The sequence below is a fragment of the Peromyscus californicus genome, unplaced genomic scaffold (assembly GCF_007827085.1).
Source record: "Peromyscus californicus insignis strain IS unplaced genomic scaffold, ASM782708v3 Scaffold_1__1_contigs__length_55948999, whole genome shotgun sequence".
Taxonomy (NCBI): domain Eukaryota; kingdom Metazoa; phylum Chordata; class Mammalia; order Rodentia; family Cricetidae; genus Peromyscus; species Peromyscus californicus.
In genome coordinates, this window is record NW_026294492.1 from 48363114 (window position 1) to 48383402 (window position 20289).

The window sequence follows — 20289 nt, forward strand, 5'->3', positions numbered from 1 at the left end:
GATAATTTTTCCCCTAAAAATTTCCATGTGTACTTGATTAATTTGACAGTGTGGATTCTAAGGATACCATGGCCAGCTGTGAATACTTTCACACACTCATCTATGCATTTACATCTACATGCTTAGAAGTCCAATTGCATATGCACTTCCATATTTGAAAGTGATAACATAGAGCTGGAGAGATGACTCAATGGTTAAGAGCAGTGGCTTTTCTTCCAGAGGTCCTGAGTTCAATTCCCCCATAATGGCTCACAGCCATCTGTAATGAGGTCTGGTACCTTCTTCTGGCCCACAGGAGAACACTGTGTGCATAATCTTAAAAAAATAAAAAGAAAGTGGTAACACAGACAAAAGAGTCACACTTATAGACACACCCAAGAAATGCATGTGCATATCTTTGTATATGAGCCTATGTGCATATGAATGTACACACACACCTATCCACACACAAATGCATACAGTGCACATATATATCCATGTGCACACAACTACATGCACACATTCATTCACACAAATGCTCATCATGCACCCACATATATATACCCATGCTCACACAAATGTACACATACTTACACACATACACACATGCACATACATACCCATGTATACATCTTTTTACACATGCCCATTCACTCACAAATACCCACATCTGTATATACACAAGCACATACACACATACCCTTGCACAAATGTACCCATGCACACACAAATCCACGTAATACCCATGTACACAAATGCATTCCTAGAATAGTCACTGCTCACCCTACTATAATCTTTTAGAGATGGATGGACGGTGCTTGGGGCTGAGATTCATAGTTCATTCCATGAACCCTTCCTTTCTGGCTCTAGGGGTCAGCCTGGCATTCGCCTTGCGCCCGTACCAGCTTTCCTACCGCCAGATCAAGTACTTCTCTTTTCCTGGTGAGCTGCTCATGAGGATGCTGCAGATGCTGGTGCTCCCGCTCATTGTCTCCAGCCTTGTCACAGGTGAGACCCCAAGCCACTGTGCATCTCCAGGACCCCTTCTGAGTCCACACTTGAGAACAGAGCCAGGGTTTCCCCACCCATGGGGGCCCTTTCCCAACACATCAACTCAAGCTGTGCCCAGGTCTTGCTTCTGTCTTGCTGTCACAGGATCCATGTGGCCCAATAATTTCCTTGTACTTGTTGTTGAAGGTAAAATCCCATTCTGCCAGAGCTCTGGGGTATCCAGAGGGGAAAGAAAGGCTGTGGAGGGTCAGGAGAGGCAGCTGGGATATGGGGTAGATGATAGATGGAATGTGGGTGAACATGTAGGAGGTGAGTGGGATGGAGGTGCCAGGATGGAGGCTGGAGGAAGGGAAGGAACTGTGATGGGTTATGTAGCACCTTTTCTTCTAGAGAGTACATGTTTTCGTTTCAGGGCCATCGGATCTTCGTTGCAATGGTGCAGTTCTGATGCTGGAGTAGAAGAGCATCTATAGGCAATATGTCAGCAAGTGGGCATGGCTGTTGCCCTGGTTTCATTTATGTTGTTGCAATAAATACTTGATAAAAAGCAACTTAGGGGAGAAAGGGTTTATTTTAGCTGACAGTTTCAGGTTAGAGTCCACCATTCAGGGAAGTCAACATAGAAACTTGAAGCGGTTCATCATAACCCACCCACAACCAAGAGCAGAGAGAAAATAAATGGACACATGCTTGTTTGTATCAAGTTCCAACTCTACACGTATACAGTCCAGAATCCCTTGTCTAGGGAATGGTGCTACACACAATGATTGGCCTTCCTCCTTCAATCAATGTAATCTTGACCCCCTGCCCCCAGTCATGCCACAGGTCACCTGATCTATAAAATTCCCCATTGAGTCTCTCTTCCTAGTGGTACCAGATTGTGCTGAGTTAACAATTGAAACTACTCATCAGAGTTGTGTTTCAATAAAACTTTACAAAAGCAAATAGTGCAGCAGATTTAGGCCATAGGTGATGTTTAACAACCCTTGGGTTTAGGGACAGAAATAATGATCAAGGCTGGTTTCTTAGGTTGGGCTTCTTAGAAGCCAAGCCTGACATGTAGATCTGGTCACAAGAGACTCACTGAGGGAGAAACCCACGAGGAAGTGAGGGAAGAAGGACAGGATGGGGAATGAAGCTAAGCAAAGGCATGTGTTCAGAAGAAGGCTGGTGTCTCAGTGCACTCCCACTAGGCAGGGGCTCTAAAGTGTGAGCAACATCATGGAGGTGTCCCTCACCACCACCTCTGTCTTCATCTGAATCCCTGCACCAGTCAATCATTGACTGCTGCTGGACTCTGGGGCCTTTCTGGAGGAGGGCCTATCTCAAACTCATAGCAGCTGGATGGTTGCATTGGCCTGGTAGGGGACATATAGGTACAGCATGAACAGTATCCAGGCAAAATGTAGAAAGGGGTGGGTTCGAGGGAGGTGGGAGTTGTGGTGGGCCCTGGGATGAAGACTTCAATGATTGTGATATTTATGGTGCAGGATAGGGGGAGGGTTGGGTGGAAGTTGAAAGGTTGACTTGGAGTAAAGCGGAGGTACTGTGATTGGTGGAGTTATTTGGAGTAATAAAACGGAGTGGTATGTGTTCATGTGTGTGTGCTTCCCCACAACATATCTATGGTAGTGAGCGAACTGGTTTTGAGTCAGGTCCAGGGTGCTGGCCCAGTTACTCATTTCTTGAGCAATATTTTCATTTAAAAATTTGTTTTTAGCTTGAGAATCAAAAACTGAATCATCCCTGGGTTGAACCACCAGGGGATTGGTTTCAAGATCCCTATAGACACCAATACCTGAGGATGCTGAAGCCCTTTCTGTAAAATGATGTAATGTTTGCAGATGACCTATGCCTCTCCTCTCGTGTACTTCAGATCATCTCTAGGTGGTGGGGGTATACCCTGTACACTGTACAACTTTATTTCAAAGTGAAACAAAACTTTTATTTACTTTTATATACTTATTTTGTTATTATTATTTAATCATGTGTCTATGTGGGTATGTACACATGAATGCATGTGCCCATGGAGGCCAGAAGTGGGCATCAGATACCCTGGAGCTGGAGTTACAAGTGGTTGTGAGCCACAGAATATTTGTGTTGCTACTAGAATTTGGGTTCCCTATATGAGCAGTATGTGTTCTTAACACTGAGTAATCTTACCAACTCCTTTTATTCACATTAAAAAACTATAATCAAATTATATTTTGCCTGATAATATATTTATTCCTGATAGCATAAAAGTGATTGTGTAGATAACTCTCAGCATTATAAGGTGAACCATGTTTTTTGTGGACATCTTCAGTTAAGGGATGTGCAATGATTTTGAGCTGATGGTATGGAATGCGTGGAACAGAAGGAGGGAAAAAGGAGTGGGTGCTGTTGCACGGACTGCATTATCTCTTTTCTAGGTATGGCATCCCTGGACAACAAGGCAACAGGGCGGATGGGAATGCGGGCAGCTGTGTACTACATGGTGACCACAGTCATTGCGGTTTTCATTGGGATCCTAATGGTCACCATCATCCATCCTGGGAAAGGCTCCAAGGAGGGGTTGCACCGTGAGGGCCGAATTGAGACTGTCCCAACAGCTGATGCTTTCATGGACCTGGTCAGGTGACATTCTCATTTTGTTGGGACTTCTGGTAACAGATGTTGTGTGTGTATGTGTGCGTGTGTGTGTGTGTGCGTGTGCGTGTGAGTGCAACAGATGTTGCACATCCCTTAACTGAAGATGTCTCATTTTGTTGGGACTGCATGTAACAATTCTCTTTCTGTGAGCGACTACAGGGAAAGGTGGATCTAGTTTGGAAAAAGAAGCAACTATTGGTTGCCATTTCTGCCCTGGATCCTTGCATATCCTTAAGAAAGCTAAGTCTAGGTCTGATCTTTGAGCTCTGAGGCTGGAGAGGACACTGTTGTAGTATCCCAGGACCGAGTAAGAGGAGCTGCTGCTATTCACTAGGTGTTCATAACCTCTTTGGTGAGCAAATGATTCTCTTAGTCCAATAAGATTTGGCCTGTCAGAAGTAATGTCAAAGCCAGCCATACTGTTCCCATGGTACTGACTTGGCACCGGAAGAGTTTAGGAACTCTTATGGTGTTTTCTGCTGCTATTATACACTAGCTGAGGTCCAATGAGATGGCTTAGTGGGTAAAGGTATTTGCTGCCATGCCTGACCACCTGAGTTCGATCCTCTGGACCCACCTGGTGGAAGGAGAGAACAGAGTCCTGCAAGTTGTCCTCCCAACTCCATATACATGCTGTGGCATATGTACACACACACACACACACACACACACACACACACACACACACACACTCACTCACACGCACACGCACACACACGCACACATACACACACACAGACACAAACACACACACACACATGCACATGCACACATACACACACAGACACACACACACACGCACACATACACACACACACACACACGCACATGCACACATACACACACAGACACACACACACACGCACACATACACACACAGACACACACACACAGACACAGACACACACACACACACACGTGCACATACACACACACAGACACACACACAGACACAGACACACACACGTGCACACACACACACACACACACACACACACACACACACACACACACACCCCTAAATAAATGTAATAAAATTTAGGGCCAGTGAAATGATTTAGTGGGTAAAGGCACTTGTCACCAGGCCTGACCACCTGACGGGATCCACGTGGTGGAATGAGAGAACCAACTCCTACAGGTTGTCTGCCTTTACCTGTAAACCATGGCACTGAGCCTCCCGATAAATGTATTAAAAATTAAATAAAAAGTATACTTGAAACTGAGTTAGTTGTAAAATGAAATAAAAACCAAAGAACCAAAAGACAAAGGTTTATTTAGCTCATGTTCAGGGATCTAGGCTGTCCAACAACTTTGCACCAGCATCTAGTGAGGACCTTCTAGCTGCATCCTAACATGGCAGAGAGCACATGATGGTTATCCAGAGCAAGCATATCAAAAACAAGGCCAATTCCTATTACTCTGTGAACTTCTTTAGTCCAAGGCTCCACCATCACCTTTATGGCGATCAGATTCCATGACTTTGGGAGGGGCCTAACTACAATCAATCCATGGTAAGTTACATCTGCACCTCTGAGCAGCTCCATGGGTCTGGGTGAGCTCCTCTGGCCTTTGGTTACCTCGTGTGGAAGCTAGAGATATTTACAGTGTTTACTTCTAGGGTCATTGCAGCGTTTATGTCAGATGATGTAGGGCAGGTACTTTACTCAACACTCGGCCCACACCATGCATTTCTATATTGCCTGCTGCTGCTGTTGTCATGGCTGTCAGTGCAGTAATGACCTTTGGCTCTCTCCCAGACTCTAACCACTTTCCCTTCTCTGATGTTTTTGTGCAGAAATATGTTTCCACCTAACCTTGTGGAGGCCTGCTTCAAACAGGTTTGGAGAAGCACATGGTTTAATCAAGGAGGGATGGAGGGTGGAGGGAGCTTGCTTCCCAAGGAGAAGGGTGGAAGAAGGGCCTGAGTGGGGGGACCTTGGGGAGGATTCTGGGAGAATATGTGTACTGCCCATGGCTATGATGGTGATGCAAAGGGTTGCCAGGTTATGGAACTCATGGAGGCTAGGACGCTGGGGTCGGGGTTCTGAGACTTCTGATCACAGATGTGCTAAAATCTGTCTGAGCATCAGCTTGGGGCTGATAGTAGAAAAGCAGCCACAGGCAACATGTGAAGAAAACTTAGACTTTCCTGTAAAACTTTATTTACAGAAGCAAGTAGTGGACTGGATTTGGCCATCAGGGGGCGTATAGCAACCCCTTTATTGAAGGCTAGACGTAAAGATGCAGACTATCTATCCATTTTTCCGTGCTTGGTTTTAAAAACCCTCACTATTTGGTTACTTATTTCTTTTCCTTGGTGAAGAGGATGAAACCCAGGACTTGTTTATATTAGGCAAATGTCAGTTACTAATTCCTTTTATTATTATTATTATTATTTTTATTATCATTATTATTATTTTCAGTGTGTGTGTGTGTGTGTGTGTGTGTGTGTGTGTGTGTGTGAATGCATGTCAGGTGTGGATGTGGAGCTCACATGACAACTTTTGGGGACTGGTTCTCTCCTCCCACCATGGGTTATGAAGATCTAACTCAGATCGTCAGGCCTGTGCTCAGGGAACACTTTGACCTGCTGTGAGCTGTCTTGCTGGCACAGTTATTCATTTCTTTATTAACAAATTTAAAATAGAGATACAAAAATTGTGCTATCCCTTGGCATTAACAAAGATTGTATAAAAAAATCTTCGCTGCTCAAGTCTCTTCTATCAATGGGTAGAATTTGCAGATGACCTCTAGATCACCTCTAGGTGATGCAGGACAGCTAACATACGTAAAATATATGCAGACAGCTGTTCTGCATTAGAACCGTCTAGAGCAGTGGTTCTCAACCTTCCTAACGCTGTGGCTCTGTAATGCAGTTCCTCATGTTGTGGTGACCCCCAACCATAACATTATTTTTGTTGCTACTTCATAACTGTAATTTTGCTCCTGAGTGGTGTCTCAGTTCCTGAGACGATACGAAGTTCGTGTGTTCTGACGGCCATGACCCACAGGTTGAGAACCGCTGGTTTAGAGGCTAATGACACACAAAGGTCTGCATGTGTTCACTACACAAATGGTTTTTTCCAGCATTTTCAATCCATGGTTGCTTGTGTCTATGGACATGGAATTCATACATGTTGAGGAGTTGTGTGTGAAACTTTTTCTGGGGAGATAAAACACACAGGTCTGTCACCTCATGACAGACCAAAGTCATGATTGCACCAATTTGGTGAGCCAATGAGTTCTTGGCAAGCTTTTTAGTTGGAGTGTAGGTGAGGGGTTACTTACAGGAGCAGTCGTGACTCAAAAGCAGTTGCATCCCCAGAAAAGTCCATCCTATCGTGGGTGGCAACTGTTGAAAGCTGTATTCCTGGAGGAGTTCTCTGTGCAATGTGCAAGCAGCTCACCAGGTCCGGGAATCTCCTCTCAGCAGCTTGGCAGGTCAGAGTCTCCTCCACTAGCCACTAGCTAATGATTTTATAAAGACAGGGAAGGGACTTCACAAATCTTGTAAGCTTCAGATTTCTCAAACGGGAAGTTTGTTTACTTTCTGAATTTCATGAATCTTCCAGCTCCCTACTGGAGTGAATCTTTCAATTTAGAGGAAGCTGCTGTACAACAGGGTGATATGCTATAAGTCTTTATGGGCCTTTGAAATATATACATGCATATATGTCATATAAATATGATATATAAAACACATGAAACATGCATATATTCATATATGATTCATTATATATGATAAATGCATATATTTCATATATAAACGCAAAATACATAAATATATATGAAATACATATATATAGTGAAATGGCCAAATCATTCCAATTAAACAAGCAGATGCACGTGTGCACACAGATAAATCAGTTTTGGTGCATTTTGGTTATTGGATTGTTGTTTTATTGCATTTTATTTACTTTGTGTGCGTGGTTGTTGTATAGATGGGTACATGCCATGGAGCACATGTGTGGAGCAGAGGACAAGTTGAAGAGTCAGCTCTCCACTTCTACCATGTGGGGCCTGGGATCAGACTTAGTTTATCGGCCTTGGCTGAAAGCCCCTTCACTCACTGAGCCATCTTGTCTGCCACAGATTTGGATTTTTGGGTAGCTCATGTTGTATTTCTTTGAGTTATTTAATTCACTTCCTCGGTTACGTATCCAACCGTGGGCTTGCTGGGCTTTAAGAGTAATTTGTGTGTGTGTGTGTGTGTGTGTGTGTGTGTGTGTGTGTGCATGCCAAGTATGGAACACAGGGCCTCACACACCTAGCTCCTGGTTTTTATTTTTGTTTTTTTAAGGGATATTTACAAGGGAGTTAACCACCATACTGAATCTGGTCTCAATTTCTCCACATTTCAGTTTAAGACGCAGTACAGCACCCGAGTGGTAACCAGGACTATTGTAAGGACAGAGAATGGGTCAGAGCTGGGGGCCTCCATGTCTCCCCCATCCTCAGTGGAGAATGAAACCAGCATCCTGGAAAATGTCACCCGGGCCTTGGGCACCCTGCAGGAGGTGATAAGCTTCGAGGAGACTGTGCCTGTGCCTGGTTCAGCCAGTGGCATCAATGCCTTGGGCCTTGTGGTCTTCTCTGTGGCCTTCGGGCTGGTCATTGGTGGCATGAAGCACAAAGGCCGTGTCCTGAGGGACTTCTTTGACAGCCTCAATGAGGCTATTATGAGGCTGGTGGGCATCATCATCTGGTGAGTAGTGGGTGGGTGCTTGTGCCTGGGTGGGTGGTGGTTCCTGGGCGTGACGGTGACCAGGCTGATGGGACTGTTGGAGACATTTGGCCAGTCATTCATCTGTGTGTTAGTTAATTTAATCATTAACTCATCGGTTCATTCATATCTTTCTGTAGTGATTTATTCAGCGGTTCATAACCCCATTAATCTATTTAATCACTCACTCACTTGTGCATTCACTCCCTGATTCATTCACTCATTCATCTATGTTCATTCTCCCACACACTGGGTCACCCACTTCCCCCCATTTTTATATAATAAAAATGTATTCTTAGATAATTTCATACATGTATACAAAGTGTCTTGATAATACCCATTCTCCCTCGACTTCTCTCAGGCTCTCATGTTCCCCTTCCAACTTTATATCCTCATATGCATGTGTTTGTATATATCTCCCACTGATTCCAATTAGAACTGTCTGTATGAACATGGATGAGGGCACAGCCACTGATTTGGGCAACCTACAAGATGCCACATCCATGAAGAAATTTGACTCTTCATTCCCCAGCAGCCATTAACTGTCAAAATAGTTTCTCAGCTAGGAGTGGGGCTTGTGAGTCTCTCCTCAGTCCATGCTGGAATGTTGACCGGCTTGACCCTGTGTCCATTTGTGCGGACAACTACAGCTGCTGTGAGCTCATTGCACTGTTTTGAGACAGGTCTTCCTGTGTAGCCCGGGATCGTCTGGAACCTGCCAGCCTGTTGTATCAGCCTCCTGATTAGTGGGATTACAGGCATGCACCACCACATTTCTGCATTTGTTATTCACTCATCAACTCACTAATTCACTTCCTCATTCTTTTCTGCAATGATTCGATTCAGTGACTTATTCATTCATTCATTTCCTCATCTATTTCTTTTATTCACTCATTCATTCTCATTTTTTCTAGCATTGGCCCACTTATCTTCTTTTAATGTCTTTTGCTATTTATCAGTTAAATCATTTCTTCTGTATCTATTCACTGATAAATATGTTCATTAGTTAAATTACTTCACAACGATCACTTTATTATATCTATCTATCTATCTATCTATCTATCTATCTATCTATCTATCTATCTATGTGTCTATCTATGTATCTATCTATGTATGTATCTATGTATGTATCTATGTATGTATCTATGTATCTATGTATCTATGTATCTATGTATCTATGTATCTATCTATCTATCTATCTATCTATCTATCTATCTATCTATCTATCCTGTCTGCGTATATGTGTATGGATATGCATACCACAGCATGCATGTGGAGACAGAGGATTAAAGTTGTGGGAGTAAGTTCTCTCTTCCTACCATGTGGATTTCAGGATCCAACTCAGGCCATCAGGCTTGACAGAACATGTCTTTACCTGGGGAGCCATCTTTCTGGCCCCCATAATTATTTTTAAGTGGTAGGGTTGAACCAAGACCTTACGTCTACTAGATAATCAATCACTCTACCACTGAGCTGTACCTTCAGTTTCCTAAATAACAATCTTTTTTTCCATGGTGCTCAGGATGGAACCTAGGGCCTTGAGTAAGCTAGGCAATTACTGTGACACTGAGCTGTAGTATTAACCCCATTAGTTAAGACATTGACTGTATTTATTTATTTACTCACTCAAACCAATACACTTGGATTCACCCCCAAACCTGTTGATTTATGTATGCATTTGCCATTCTCTCATTTACTCCCTCAGATATTCCATTTATCTCTTCACTTTCATACTTACTCATGCCCTGTTTTAGTTTCCTGTCTACATTTGGGTATGGTGTGATGTGCATGTGAATGTACGTTATTTTTACAAGAGTGGGGGCAAGTATGTGTGTGGTGGCCCAAGGGGATGTTGGGAATCATTTTCCATAGCACTTATACCATGGCAACTCTTATAAAAGAAAATTAGGGCTGGTTTTCCATAGCTCTTATTCATTAAGAAAGGATCTCTCAGTCAAACCTGGAGCTCAAGGAAATGGCTCATCTTGCTAGCCAAATTGCTCTGAGAGATCCCCTGACTTCACCTTCTGAGGCTGGAAATACAGGCTTGCTGCAATGCCTACCAAGCATTACATAGGTTTTGGAGGGTCCAAACTCTGGTCCTCATGCTTACATGATAAGTGTTTTAACCACTGAGCCCTCTTCCCAGACCTGTGTCCCCTTTTCACATTAATTTTTTCAAAATTCTTTCACTCCTTCACTAGCTCATTCATCTAGCAGACAGTTTCCCAGGGATTGAGACTCAGCGATACACTGAAGTCATACTTTATCTTGAAGAAGTTTGTAAAGTCCAGGGAGAGACAGATGTAGACCACTGTGTGTAACACAAAGCCATAGGTGCTGTAGTAAAGCTCCAGCAGTGGTGGATGGACCCATAGGCAGTGGATGCTGCCTGGGAAGATGAGGAGTGAGCCATGCAGCTGGACTTGAAAGGAGAGGAAGAACCTAACTGGATGTGAAGAGGAGAGGTATATCACCAACAAGGGAGAGAACAGGCAATGCCTGAGAAACTCCGAGTGACTGGACAAGGAGGACTCTAGGTTCATTTTGGTTGCTAAAATTCTGACATAAAGAGCAAAGGGTTATTTATAGCCTCACATTTCTAGGTTACAGTCCGTTATTGTAGAGAAGACAAAACGGGAACTTAAAACATCACATCACAGAGAAGAGCAGAGAGAATCAACACATGAATCCCTGCTTGCTTGCTTGCTTAGTTTCAGCCAGCTTCCTCTATTCTTACACAGTCCAGGGCCAAGCCCATTAAATGGTGCTGCCCACAGTCGACTGTCTCTTTCTACAACGGTTTGCAATTAAGACAGTCTCCCAAGCACATGTCCACAGGCCAATCTGATCTAGATAATTCCTCATTGAAACTGTTTTCTCAGGTGATTTTAGGTTGTGTCAAGTTGATACTTCAAACAAACTAGCACAGAGAGCAATTTATGGAAATTTAGAAGGCCAGAGATAGGGGATGTCTTAGTGTCTTGTTAGGGTTTCTATTGCTATGAAGAGACACCATGAGCATGGCAACTCTTATAAAGGAAAACATTTAATTAGGGCTGTTTTACAGTTCAGTGATTTAGTTCATTAATATCATGGTAGGAAGTGTGGTGGCATGCAAGCAGGCATGGTGCTGGAGAAGGAGCTAAGAGTTCTACATCTGGACCTGCAGGCAGCAGGAAGAGAGAAACACACTGGGCCTGACTTGAGCTTCTGAAACATCAAACCCTGCCCCAATGACAAACTTCCTCCAACAAGACCACACCTAGTCCAATGAGGCCACACCTCCTAATAGTGTTACTCCCTATGAACCTAGCGGTACCATTTTCATTCAAACTGCCACACTAAGGATGGAATTCTGAAGGGAATAGTCATCTGGAGTTGAGCTGGAAGGGGCCTGAATGAGGGAATGAGATAAAGACCCCAGAAGGCTGAAATGCTGTGATGTTGTAGGAACTTTTCTGCTGATCAGATGAGTAGTGGGTGACCAGTGTGAGGTGGGTACATTCATAGAATCCAATTGTATTAGTTAGCTTTTTGTTGCTATGACAAAATGCCCAGGAAAACCAATTTAAAGGAGGAAAGGTTTATTTTTGCCTCACAGGTTTGCAGGAAACAATGCATGGTTGGCTGGCTCCATTGCTTTTGGGCCATGATGGTGAATGGATATAGCCAATGCAGCTGCTAACTTCACTGCATCTAGAAAAAAGAGAGGGAGAGACTGGGGAGAAGACATGTTTTTCAAGGGTACACCCCCTAGTGACCTACTACTGTCTTTAACTAGGCCTTTCCTATAGTTTACTCCCAATAGCTCATTCAGCTATGACTCTATCAATGGATAACCCATAGCAGAGACTGGAACTGTCATGAAGAGTTAGCTTCCACAGGCCCCACCTCAGAACACTGGCCTTCAACATATGAGCCTTTAGGGGCAATGTTTTGGGAGCAAACCCTAACACCAGGGCTATTTAAAAAATATTTTATTTTATATATGTGTGTGTATGTAAGTGTGTGTGCAGGTGTTTCTGTGGGTACCCACAGAGACCAGAAAGTGGTGCCAGATCCCTCGAGCTGGAGTTAGAGGTGTTTTTGAGCTGTTCAATGTGGATGATGTGTCCGAAACTAGATTTTCATCATTGAACAGCTAGTACTCCTAACCACAGGGCCATTTCCGCTGTGTCCCAGTGCTGGCTTTGATGCTTGGGAAAGGTTGGGGTGGAGTTGGGGTTTCATGGTAAGAACTGTCTGGCTCCAGGACACTATATGGGCAAAGTTTGGGGAATGTCAACTCCAGACCTGTGAGGAAGATCACCCTAATACATATGTGCCTTGCCCAGGTATGCACCTGTGGGCATCCTGTTCCTGATTGCTGGGAAGATTCTGGAAATGGAAGACATGGCTGTCCTTGGAGGTCAGCTGGGCATGTATACTCTGACTGTCATCGTTGGCTTGTTCCTCCATGCTGGTGGTGTTTTGCCCCTCATCTACTTTCTCGTCACCCATCGGAACCCCTTCCCATTCATTGGGGGCATACTACAGGCCCTCATCACAGCTATGGGTACCTCTTCCAGGTATGGCCTTTCCCTGAACTCTCCCTCAGTTCATTCTTCATCTTTCATAGGTTCCTTTAGGTACCCTCCTCTCCACCTCCCCAAACACCTCTTCTGATTGTACAGTAGTATTGGGGGACTCTTGAAACTCTCTACAGGTGGTCTATACTCGGGGATCTAGTCTTTGTCTTGTGATGACTCTCATAACCTCCTTGTCTCTTTTGTTTCTCTAGTTTATAAGGAGGAGAGACAGATGCCAATTCTGGGTTTAAGATGGTACAGGGGGAGTAACACAAGCTCAGAGAGTCTTGGCTTCTTAAGCTTTCCTCTCCGGTTTGTGCTTTTAGAGGGTTACTAAAGTGTTCCTCATCTCTCATCATCCAAATTCAAAACAGCTTGACAAAATATCCCAAGATCCAAACAGATAGGAAAAAATATTTTTATTGTCCTCATTGAAGAATGTACCTCTTGATCTTTGATCTGGGGCTAAATAGGACTGATACTATTGTACCCAGAATTAAACCCGTCTGATCACTATGGAGCTAGTCAGCCCCTGATCCCACCTCCAGTGCTGTTTCTGATGCTTGGGAAAGGTTGAAGTAGAATTGGGTGCTTTGCAGTAGGCAATGTCTGGTTCCAGGGCCAAAGACTTGAGTCCAAGCTTTAAGTTTCTTGGCATAAAGATGACCACACAGGGGTCAGTTCTTGCAGACAAACTGACCCCAAATGAGATGCCTACTTTTTCTACTAAGTTGCCAGTCAAATGAAAGTATCCTCTGTGAAGTGGTTGGGGAGAGCCCTAGCTCCTCTAGATGAGGTTGTTTCTTGTGCAGACAAACACTCTGTCTTTTACTGTTCTACTTTCATTTCTGTTGCTGTGATAAAATACCCTGATAAAGGGCAGTTTAGTGTGTGGGGAAGAAATATATTTGGCTTACAATTCCAGGTTATAGCCCATCACTGTGGGGAAATCAAAACAGGAACTTGAGGCAGGTAGTCACATCACACCCAGGCACAGAGAATAAATGCATGCTTGCTGGTTGCTTGCTTATGCTCAGCTTGGTTTCTCCACTGTTATATAGTTCAGGACCCCCTGCCTAGGGAATAGCACCACCCATAGTTGGCTGGGTCTTCTCATATGAATTAGTTAAGACAATCCCCCAAAGGTAATTCCCATAGGATGACCAAACATAGTAACCCATGGAGACTCTCTTCTTAGGTAATTTCTGGTTCCGTTGTTGACAATTGAAGTTAGCCATCATCTTTAGACTTTGGTGTGGGAGGTCAGCCATTTGAACTAGACTGTGTCATAAAATCTTCGTGTGAATGGGTCAAGAGACATTCCTCTGGGAACATCTACCACTGAGTTCTCTCTGCATTAGGAGTCCCATTTCCCCACGCACAACTGTCATTCCCACTTTCTACTCCTTGCTCAAATTCCAACCTGCTCTATATGTGCTATAGGGAAGCCCTCCTTTGGCCCATTGCTGCTACTTCCCCCTCCCCATCCTTCAACTCCCTATTCTCAGCCTCCAGAGTTCTCTTCCCCCAGCTCTGCAACCCTGCCTATCACTTTCCGATGCCTGGAGGAGGGCCTGGGTGTGGACCGCCGCATCACCAGGTTCGTGCTGCCTGTGGGGGCCACTGTCAACATGGATGGCACTGCACTCTATGAGGCCTTGGCAGCCATCTTTATTGCTCAAGTCAACAACTATGAGCTCAACCTGGGCCAGATCACCACAATCAGGTGAGATGATAATGTTATCAACCGGATAGGACAGGCTGGGTGAACAAGGTCTACTGACAAATTTCCTGTTTATAGTTGCATCTCATTCCTACCTAAGATATAAAATTATGTATATGCAAATATCCAAAAATCTGAAAAACAAAAAAGCAACCTGTGAAATATTTCTGGTTTCCATTATTTTGGATGAAGGATGTAGGATGCTCCAGAGCATTTGTCTCCATGGGTGATTTTTCTCACCCATGTTGCTAATTGTCTGCATATCATACAAGAATGAAAATGTAAACTCTGTGAAGGAAAGTATTTTCTTCGTTGGAAATTTCTACCATAGACACATCCTGACTTAAGATGGTTTGACTTATGATCTTTCTTTCCCTCCCTCCCTCCCTCTCCCCCCCCCTCACTTGGCTGGTTGGGATTGTAGGCATGTGCCACCATGTCTGGTAATGGAATGATAGTTTGGCTTATAACGGTGTGAGTGTGATACATGTTCAGTAGAAACTACACTTCACATTTTTTCTATTTTGTATGTGCCTGTCTGAGTCTGTGTTCACCTCATGTGTGAAGGTGTTTTCTAAGGTGAGAAGAGGGCTTCAAGTTCCCTGGAACTGGAGTTATAGGCAGCTGCCTGATACGGGTTCTAGGAATAGAGCTTGGGTCCTCTGCAAGAGCTGTAAATGCTCCTAGCTGCTGAACCATCTCTTCAGCCACTTGGTTTAAAAGAGTTTAAAAATTACATTTGTGTGTGTGTGTGCGCGCATGCGTGTGTGTGTGTGTGTGTGTGTGTGTGTGTGTGTGTGTGTGTGTGTGTGTGACGGAGCACGTGTGGAGGTCTGAGGACCATTCACAGGATTCAGTTTTCCTCTTCCGCTATGCGGGTCCTGGGGACTGAACTCAGACTGTCAGACTTGGCAGCACAGCATCTTTACCCACTGAGCCATCTCTCAGGCCCCTACACTTCCTTTTCGATTGGAATCTTTTCCTAGGCTAATGATGTGGTGGTTTGTTTTAATTGTCCATTTGGCAGAATCTGGAATCACCAGAGGAGAGAATCTCAATGAGGGCTCATTGGCCTTTGGGTATGTTTGTTGGAGATCAACTTGATTGTTTTAATTAATGTGAGAAGGTTCAGCCTAAAGGTGGGCAGTACTTCTTCCCTTGGTTTGGGTCCTGAGTTGTTTAAACGTTGAGAGAGACCAGACCCATCAGTATGCACACATTTTCTCTGTACTCTTGACTGCGGAAGCGTTGTGGCTAACTGCTTCAAGTTCCTGCCTTGACTTCTCTATAATGATGGACTATAACCTGGAATCGTGAGCTAAAATAAAACCCTTTCTCCCAAAGTTTCTTTTGGGCACATTTTTTTTAAATCTCAGTAACAGATGAGAAGCCTAGACAGGCACTGTCCTTGTCTCTTTTCTATCACAATGAGAAGATAGGCATGTGTCTGCCATTCTCCTGATGAGGCAGGATAGGATCTGAGTTCATGTGCAAGATATAAAGCTCATGAATGGAGTCTTCTCCCTCGAAGGCCCATTCTTTAATGCCAGCCTGAGTATTTGCTCAACCACCATTCTGATAGAGCTGTCCTCTGTGCTAATCATCTCCCCTTGTTCTGTGTGTATGGCTATAGAAGCTAGAAAGGGGTGTCCTCAACTACTGAGGAGAGAGCTGGCATCTGAAGGGCACTACTGCCTTTGCTGGGAAACTCAGTGGCCTTTACAATACATATTACATTTTTCCTGGCAATTGGAGTTAATTCTGGAATTTTAACATAGGCCACCTGTGATGCCGTAGATCCTACTTTCAATTTCATATTAATTTGTGGGACTTGAAGTGAAAACAAGGATTTATACATGCTAGATAGGTGCTCTACCACTGAGATAGATCCTTAGCTTTTTAATTTTTAAAAAAGATTATCTGAGTAAGAAATGGTCTCCAGTGGGCTGGAGAGATGGCTCAGCAGTTAAGAGCACTTGCTGCTCTTACAGAGGACCTGGTTTGGTTCCCACTACTTACATAACTGATGTTTATCACCCTGGTTCCTGGAGTCCCAATGCTCTTTTATGGACTCCGTGGCCACCAGGCACACATGCAGTATACAACATACATGCAGGCAAACACTCATACATATGAAATTAAGAAAACAAACAACTTAAATCAAGAAAGAATTAGACTCCAAAACCAAGACGGGCCGGAATGTCCTGGCCTTCAACGTGGTGAGCTGTATTTGCCTTCTTAAAAAACAACTCTCCTTTCCCAGCCGCAGCTTTCTTGAATGACAGCTGTATTTGAAGTTGCGTGTATTTGAAGCTGTGTTTCATGATGATTTGCTACCTGTGCCCTCTGCAGACGATCAGCACACTCAGGCTGATTATTATATTTGTCTCCTATGGTTTCCTTCCTTCCCCCACACCGCCTCTGGTGCCTGCGTCTCCTCTCTCCTCTCATTTTCTCAGCTCCTCCTTATTTTCCCCTCCCTTCCTCTCTCCTCCCTCCCTCCTTCCCTTCCTTCTCTTTTCCTCTCTCCCCTCCTCTCCCTGTCTGTCCTTCTCTTCTCCTCTCCCTCTCTCCCTTCTCTTTCTCTTTGCTGAGGGTGAGAATAGACTTCAGGTCTATTCTCTTTGAAATACAAACACAGTATCATTAGCCACACCCTCCACACCATACATTAGATTTCCGGAAGCCAGTCATCTGGTATCTAGACATCTTGTGCCCTTTGACAGACATTTCCCCATCTCCCAGCCCATCTGCCCAGCATCACGGTTTCTGCTTTTTGCTTCTGTAACTTCAACTTTTTAAATTTAGTTTCACATCCAAGTATTTTTCTTTCGTTTTGGCTTGGGGATTTAACTTACGGTGCCCTTCCCTTCCTGATCTTCCAATCTTCTGTTCTCTCTTTCCTCCTGAATTCCCGGCTCCTCCCATTTGCAGTATCACAGCCACAGCTGCCAGTGTAGGAGCAGCTGGCATCCCCCAGGCAGGATTGGTCACCATGGTGATTGTGCTCACGTCCGTCGGCCTGCCCACAGAGGACATCACGCTGATCATAGCTGTGGATTGGTTCCTGTGAGTGTGACTTGGCTTCTCATAACTTTTCCTGAAGGATTCTGCAAGGACATGGTTGTAGGATTTGAGGGGGTTAGGGAGGCATTGGGATGGTCTGTTAGTGATGGCTGTGGACTCCAAGCCCATAGATTTATCATCTTTGGGACATAGAGTGAGGAGAATTCTAAAAAGGAGGTCTCCATCTATCAGCCCCCCCCCTCCTTTTCAGACCATTTCATACAGAAATCATACAAAAGTGTTCAAATATTTTTTAACTCAAAAATTTAAAACAGTTTTTTCCTTAGTGAAATGTTAATTCTGAAGAATTTTAGAAGTGAGAAGAAAACACAAGTTTCCTGCTGCATTAAATAGTGAAGAAATTTGACTTACAAATCACCTCTGATGATGGACAAAAGAATTTTGGTGGATTTATGAGCTGAACGCTATGAATGCACATGTTCTCTCTCTCTTCTCTCTTTCCCTCCTTCCCTCTGTTCTTTTTCACTAATTCAATCTGTTCTTTGACAGGTCATGCATGTATGCAGTGCTTTCTGGTTACTCCCCCTCTCTCTCTTAACTCCTTCCCACCCTGTCCGCTTTCCTCCCTACACCTCCGCTCCCCACATTCATGTCTTCCTTTTGTGATCCCCTGAGCACAGCAGAGCCATTTGTGTGTCTTGCTGTGAGACTGTGCCATGGAGCTTAGTCGGCTTGTGGGAGGGCGCACACCTGAAGACAGTGACTCCTCATCATCAGCAGGGAGGAGCCACTCCTACCCTGTTCCTGCCCCTCCTCTCTTGCTCTCTTTCCCTCCTCCCTTGCTTTCCTTTCTTCTCCTCCCTCTGTCCTTTCCTTCTCTTCCATTCTCCCTCCTTTTTCTCCACCTGTCTCATTCCTTCCTTCCTCCCCTCCCTCCCTCCCTCCTTCCCTTCCTTTCCTCCCTCCCTCCCTCCCTTCCTTTCCTCCCTCCCTCCCTCCCTCCCTTCTTTCCCTCCCTCCCTCCCTTCCCTCCCTCTCTCCCTCTTTCTTTTTTCCTTCTTTCTTTCTCTTCTCTCTTTCTTTCTTTCTCTTTATACTTCCTACATCACTACCTCCTTTCACCATTTCTTCCCTCTCTCATTTCTTTTCTTATAACATGGAATTTACATAAAATGCTGATTTTCATTCCAATGTGGGTGCTGTGAGCAAGACCAAGTCCCATTTGTACAGAAGGACTAAAGTTCCATTTGAACAATCCCCAGCCTGCCCACACCTACGTAGACACATGTCAAACAGTCTGTATCCAACATTCATATCTAATAGTCTGCACCAGATACTTGTGCCTAACAAGTCTACACCAGATGCTCATGTTTAATACTCTGCCTCAGATGCTCATGTTTAATACTCTGCCTCAGATGCTCATGTTTAATACTCTGCATCAGATGCTCATGTTTAATACTCTGCATCAGATGCTCATGTTTAATACTCTGCATCAGATGCTCATGTTTAATACTCTGCCTCAGATGCTCATGTTTAATACTCTGCATCAGATGCTCATGTTTAATACTTTGCATCAGATGCTAATGTTTAATACTCTGCCTCAGATGCTCATGTTTAATACTCTGCCTCAGATGCTCATGTTTAATACTTTGCATCAGATGCTCATGTATAACAGTCTGAATCAGATCCTAATCTCTAACCATCTACATCAGACTCTCATATCTAATCATTTTTAGGTTAGTCATATTTAGAAACAAGAGTCATAAATTAAAGAATAGATCTGAGGATTTAAGGGATTATGTTGTTAGGAAGGAAATCTGAGGAAGAGCAGGGCCTGTTCAAGGTCATGTGACTGTGAATTAGCCTGGAAGCCCTGCTAGTCTACCCTGGGTTCTTGAAGGAACCTTTCACGCCCTTTCATTAATCTATCTATCCTCCACCAGTGACCGGCTGCGTACGATGACCAATGTACTGGGAGACTCAATTGGAGCGGCCGTCATTGAGCATTTGTCCCAACGGGAGCTGGAGCTGCAGGAGGCTGAGCTGACCCTTCCCAGCCTGGGGAAGCCCTACAAGTCACTCATGGCACAAGAAAAGGGGGCATCAAGGGGTCGGGGAGGTAATGAAAGTGTCATGTGAGAAGCTTCCAGCTCTGCCCAGGGAGGTGGGAAGGGACTGGGAGGGGGGTCCTGGGGACAATTTGTTGCCTAACTGACTGTGGGCTGAACATACATGTTCTGTGTGACTTCTCTGGGGGCTGCTGAGATAAAAGAGAAGGAATGAAAGGTCTCCAAGGTGTATTCATCACTGTTGCATTTGTGTGCTTCAAATACAAGAACAACCTAAGGGAGGGAAGATTTATTTGGGCTATGGTTCTAAAGGGCTTTAGTTCTCTGTAGTGGGAAGGCATGGTAGAACAGAGCAGCTCACTTCATGGTGGTCAGTAAACAGACACATGAGAAATGGAAAGTTACCAGGGCGGGACACAGCTCTCCAAGACACACCCTACCTGTGACTACTTCCTTCAACTATCCCCTGCCTCCTCCTTTTGACCACTTTCCAATACAGCCGTCATACTCGGAACCATCAAGGGACTGATGCATTCATTAGGTGAGGGCCCTCAT

At 44.4% G+C, this 20289-nt stretch overlaps 1 protein-coding gene across 1 annotated transcript in view; it reads left to right on the forward strand.

The window, feature by feature from the left end:
* Positions 1 to 19954, forward strand: part of Slc1a6 (solute carrier family 1 member 6) — a 28374-nt gene extending 8420 nt beyond the window's left edge. Inside the window, exons 3-10 of the mRNA XM_052746777.1 lie at positions 850 to 987; positions 3402 to 3606; positions 5417 to 5459; positions 7983 to 8326; positions 12682 to 12915; positions 14447 to 14641; positions 17573 to 17707; positions 19609 to 19954. Of these exons, the coding sequence (XP_052602737.1) occupies positions 850 to 987; positions 3402 to 3606; positions 5417 to 5459; positions 7983 to 8326; positions 12682 to 12915; positions 14447 to 14641; positions 17573 to 17707; positions 19609 to 19804 (1490 nt within the window). The 3' untranslated portion in view covers positions 19805 to 19954. The remainder of the gene's footprint in view (positions 1 to 849; positions 988 to 3401; positions 3607 to 5416; positions 5460 to 7982; positions 8327 to 12681; positions 12916 to 14446; positions 14642 to 17572; positions 17708 to 19608) is intronic.
* Positions 19955 to 20289: the final 335 nt, after the last annotated feature.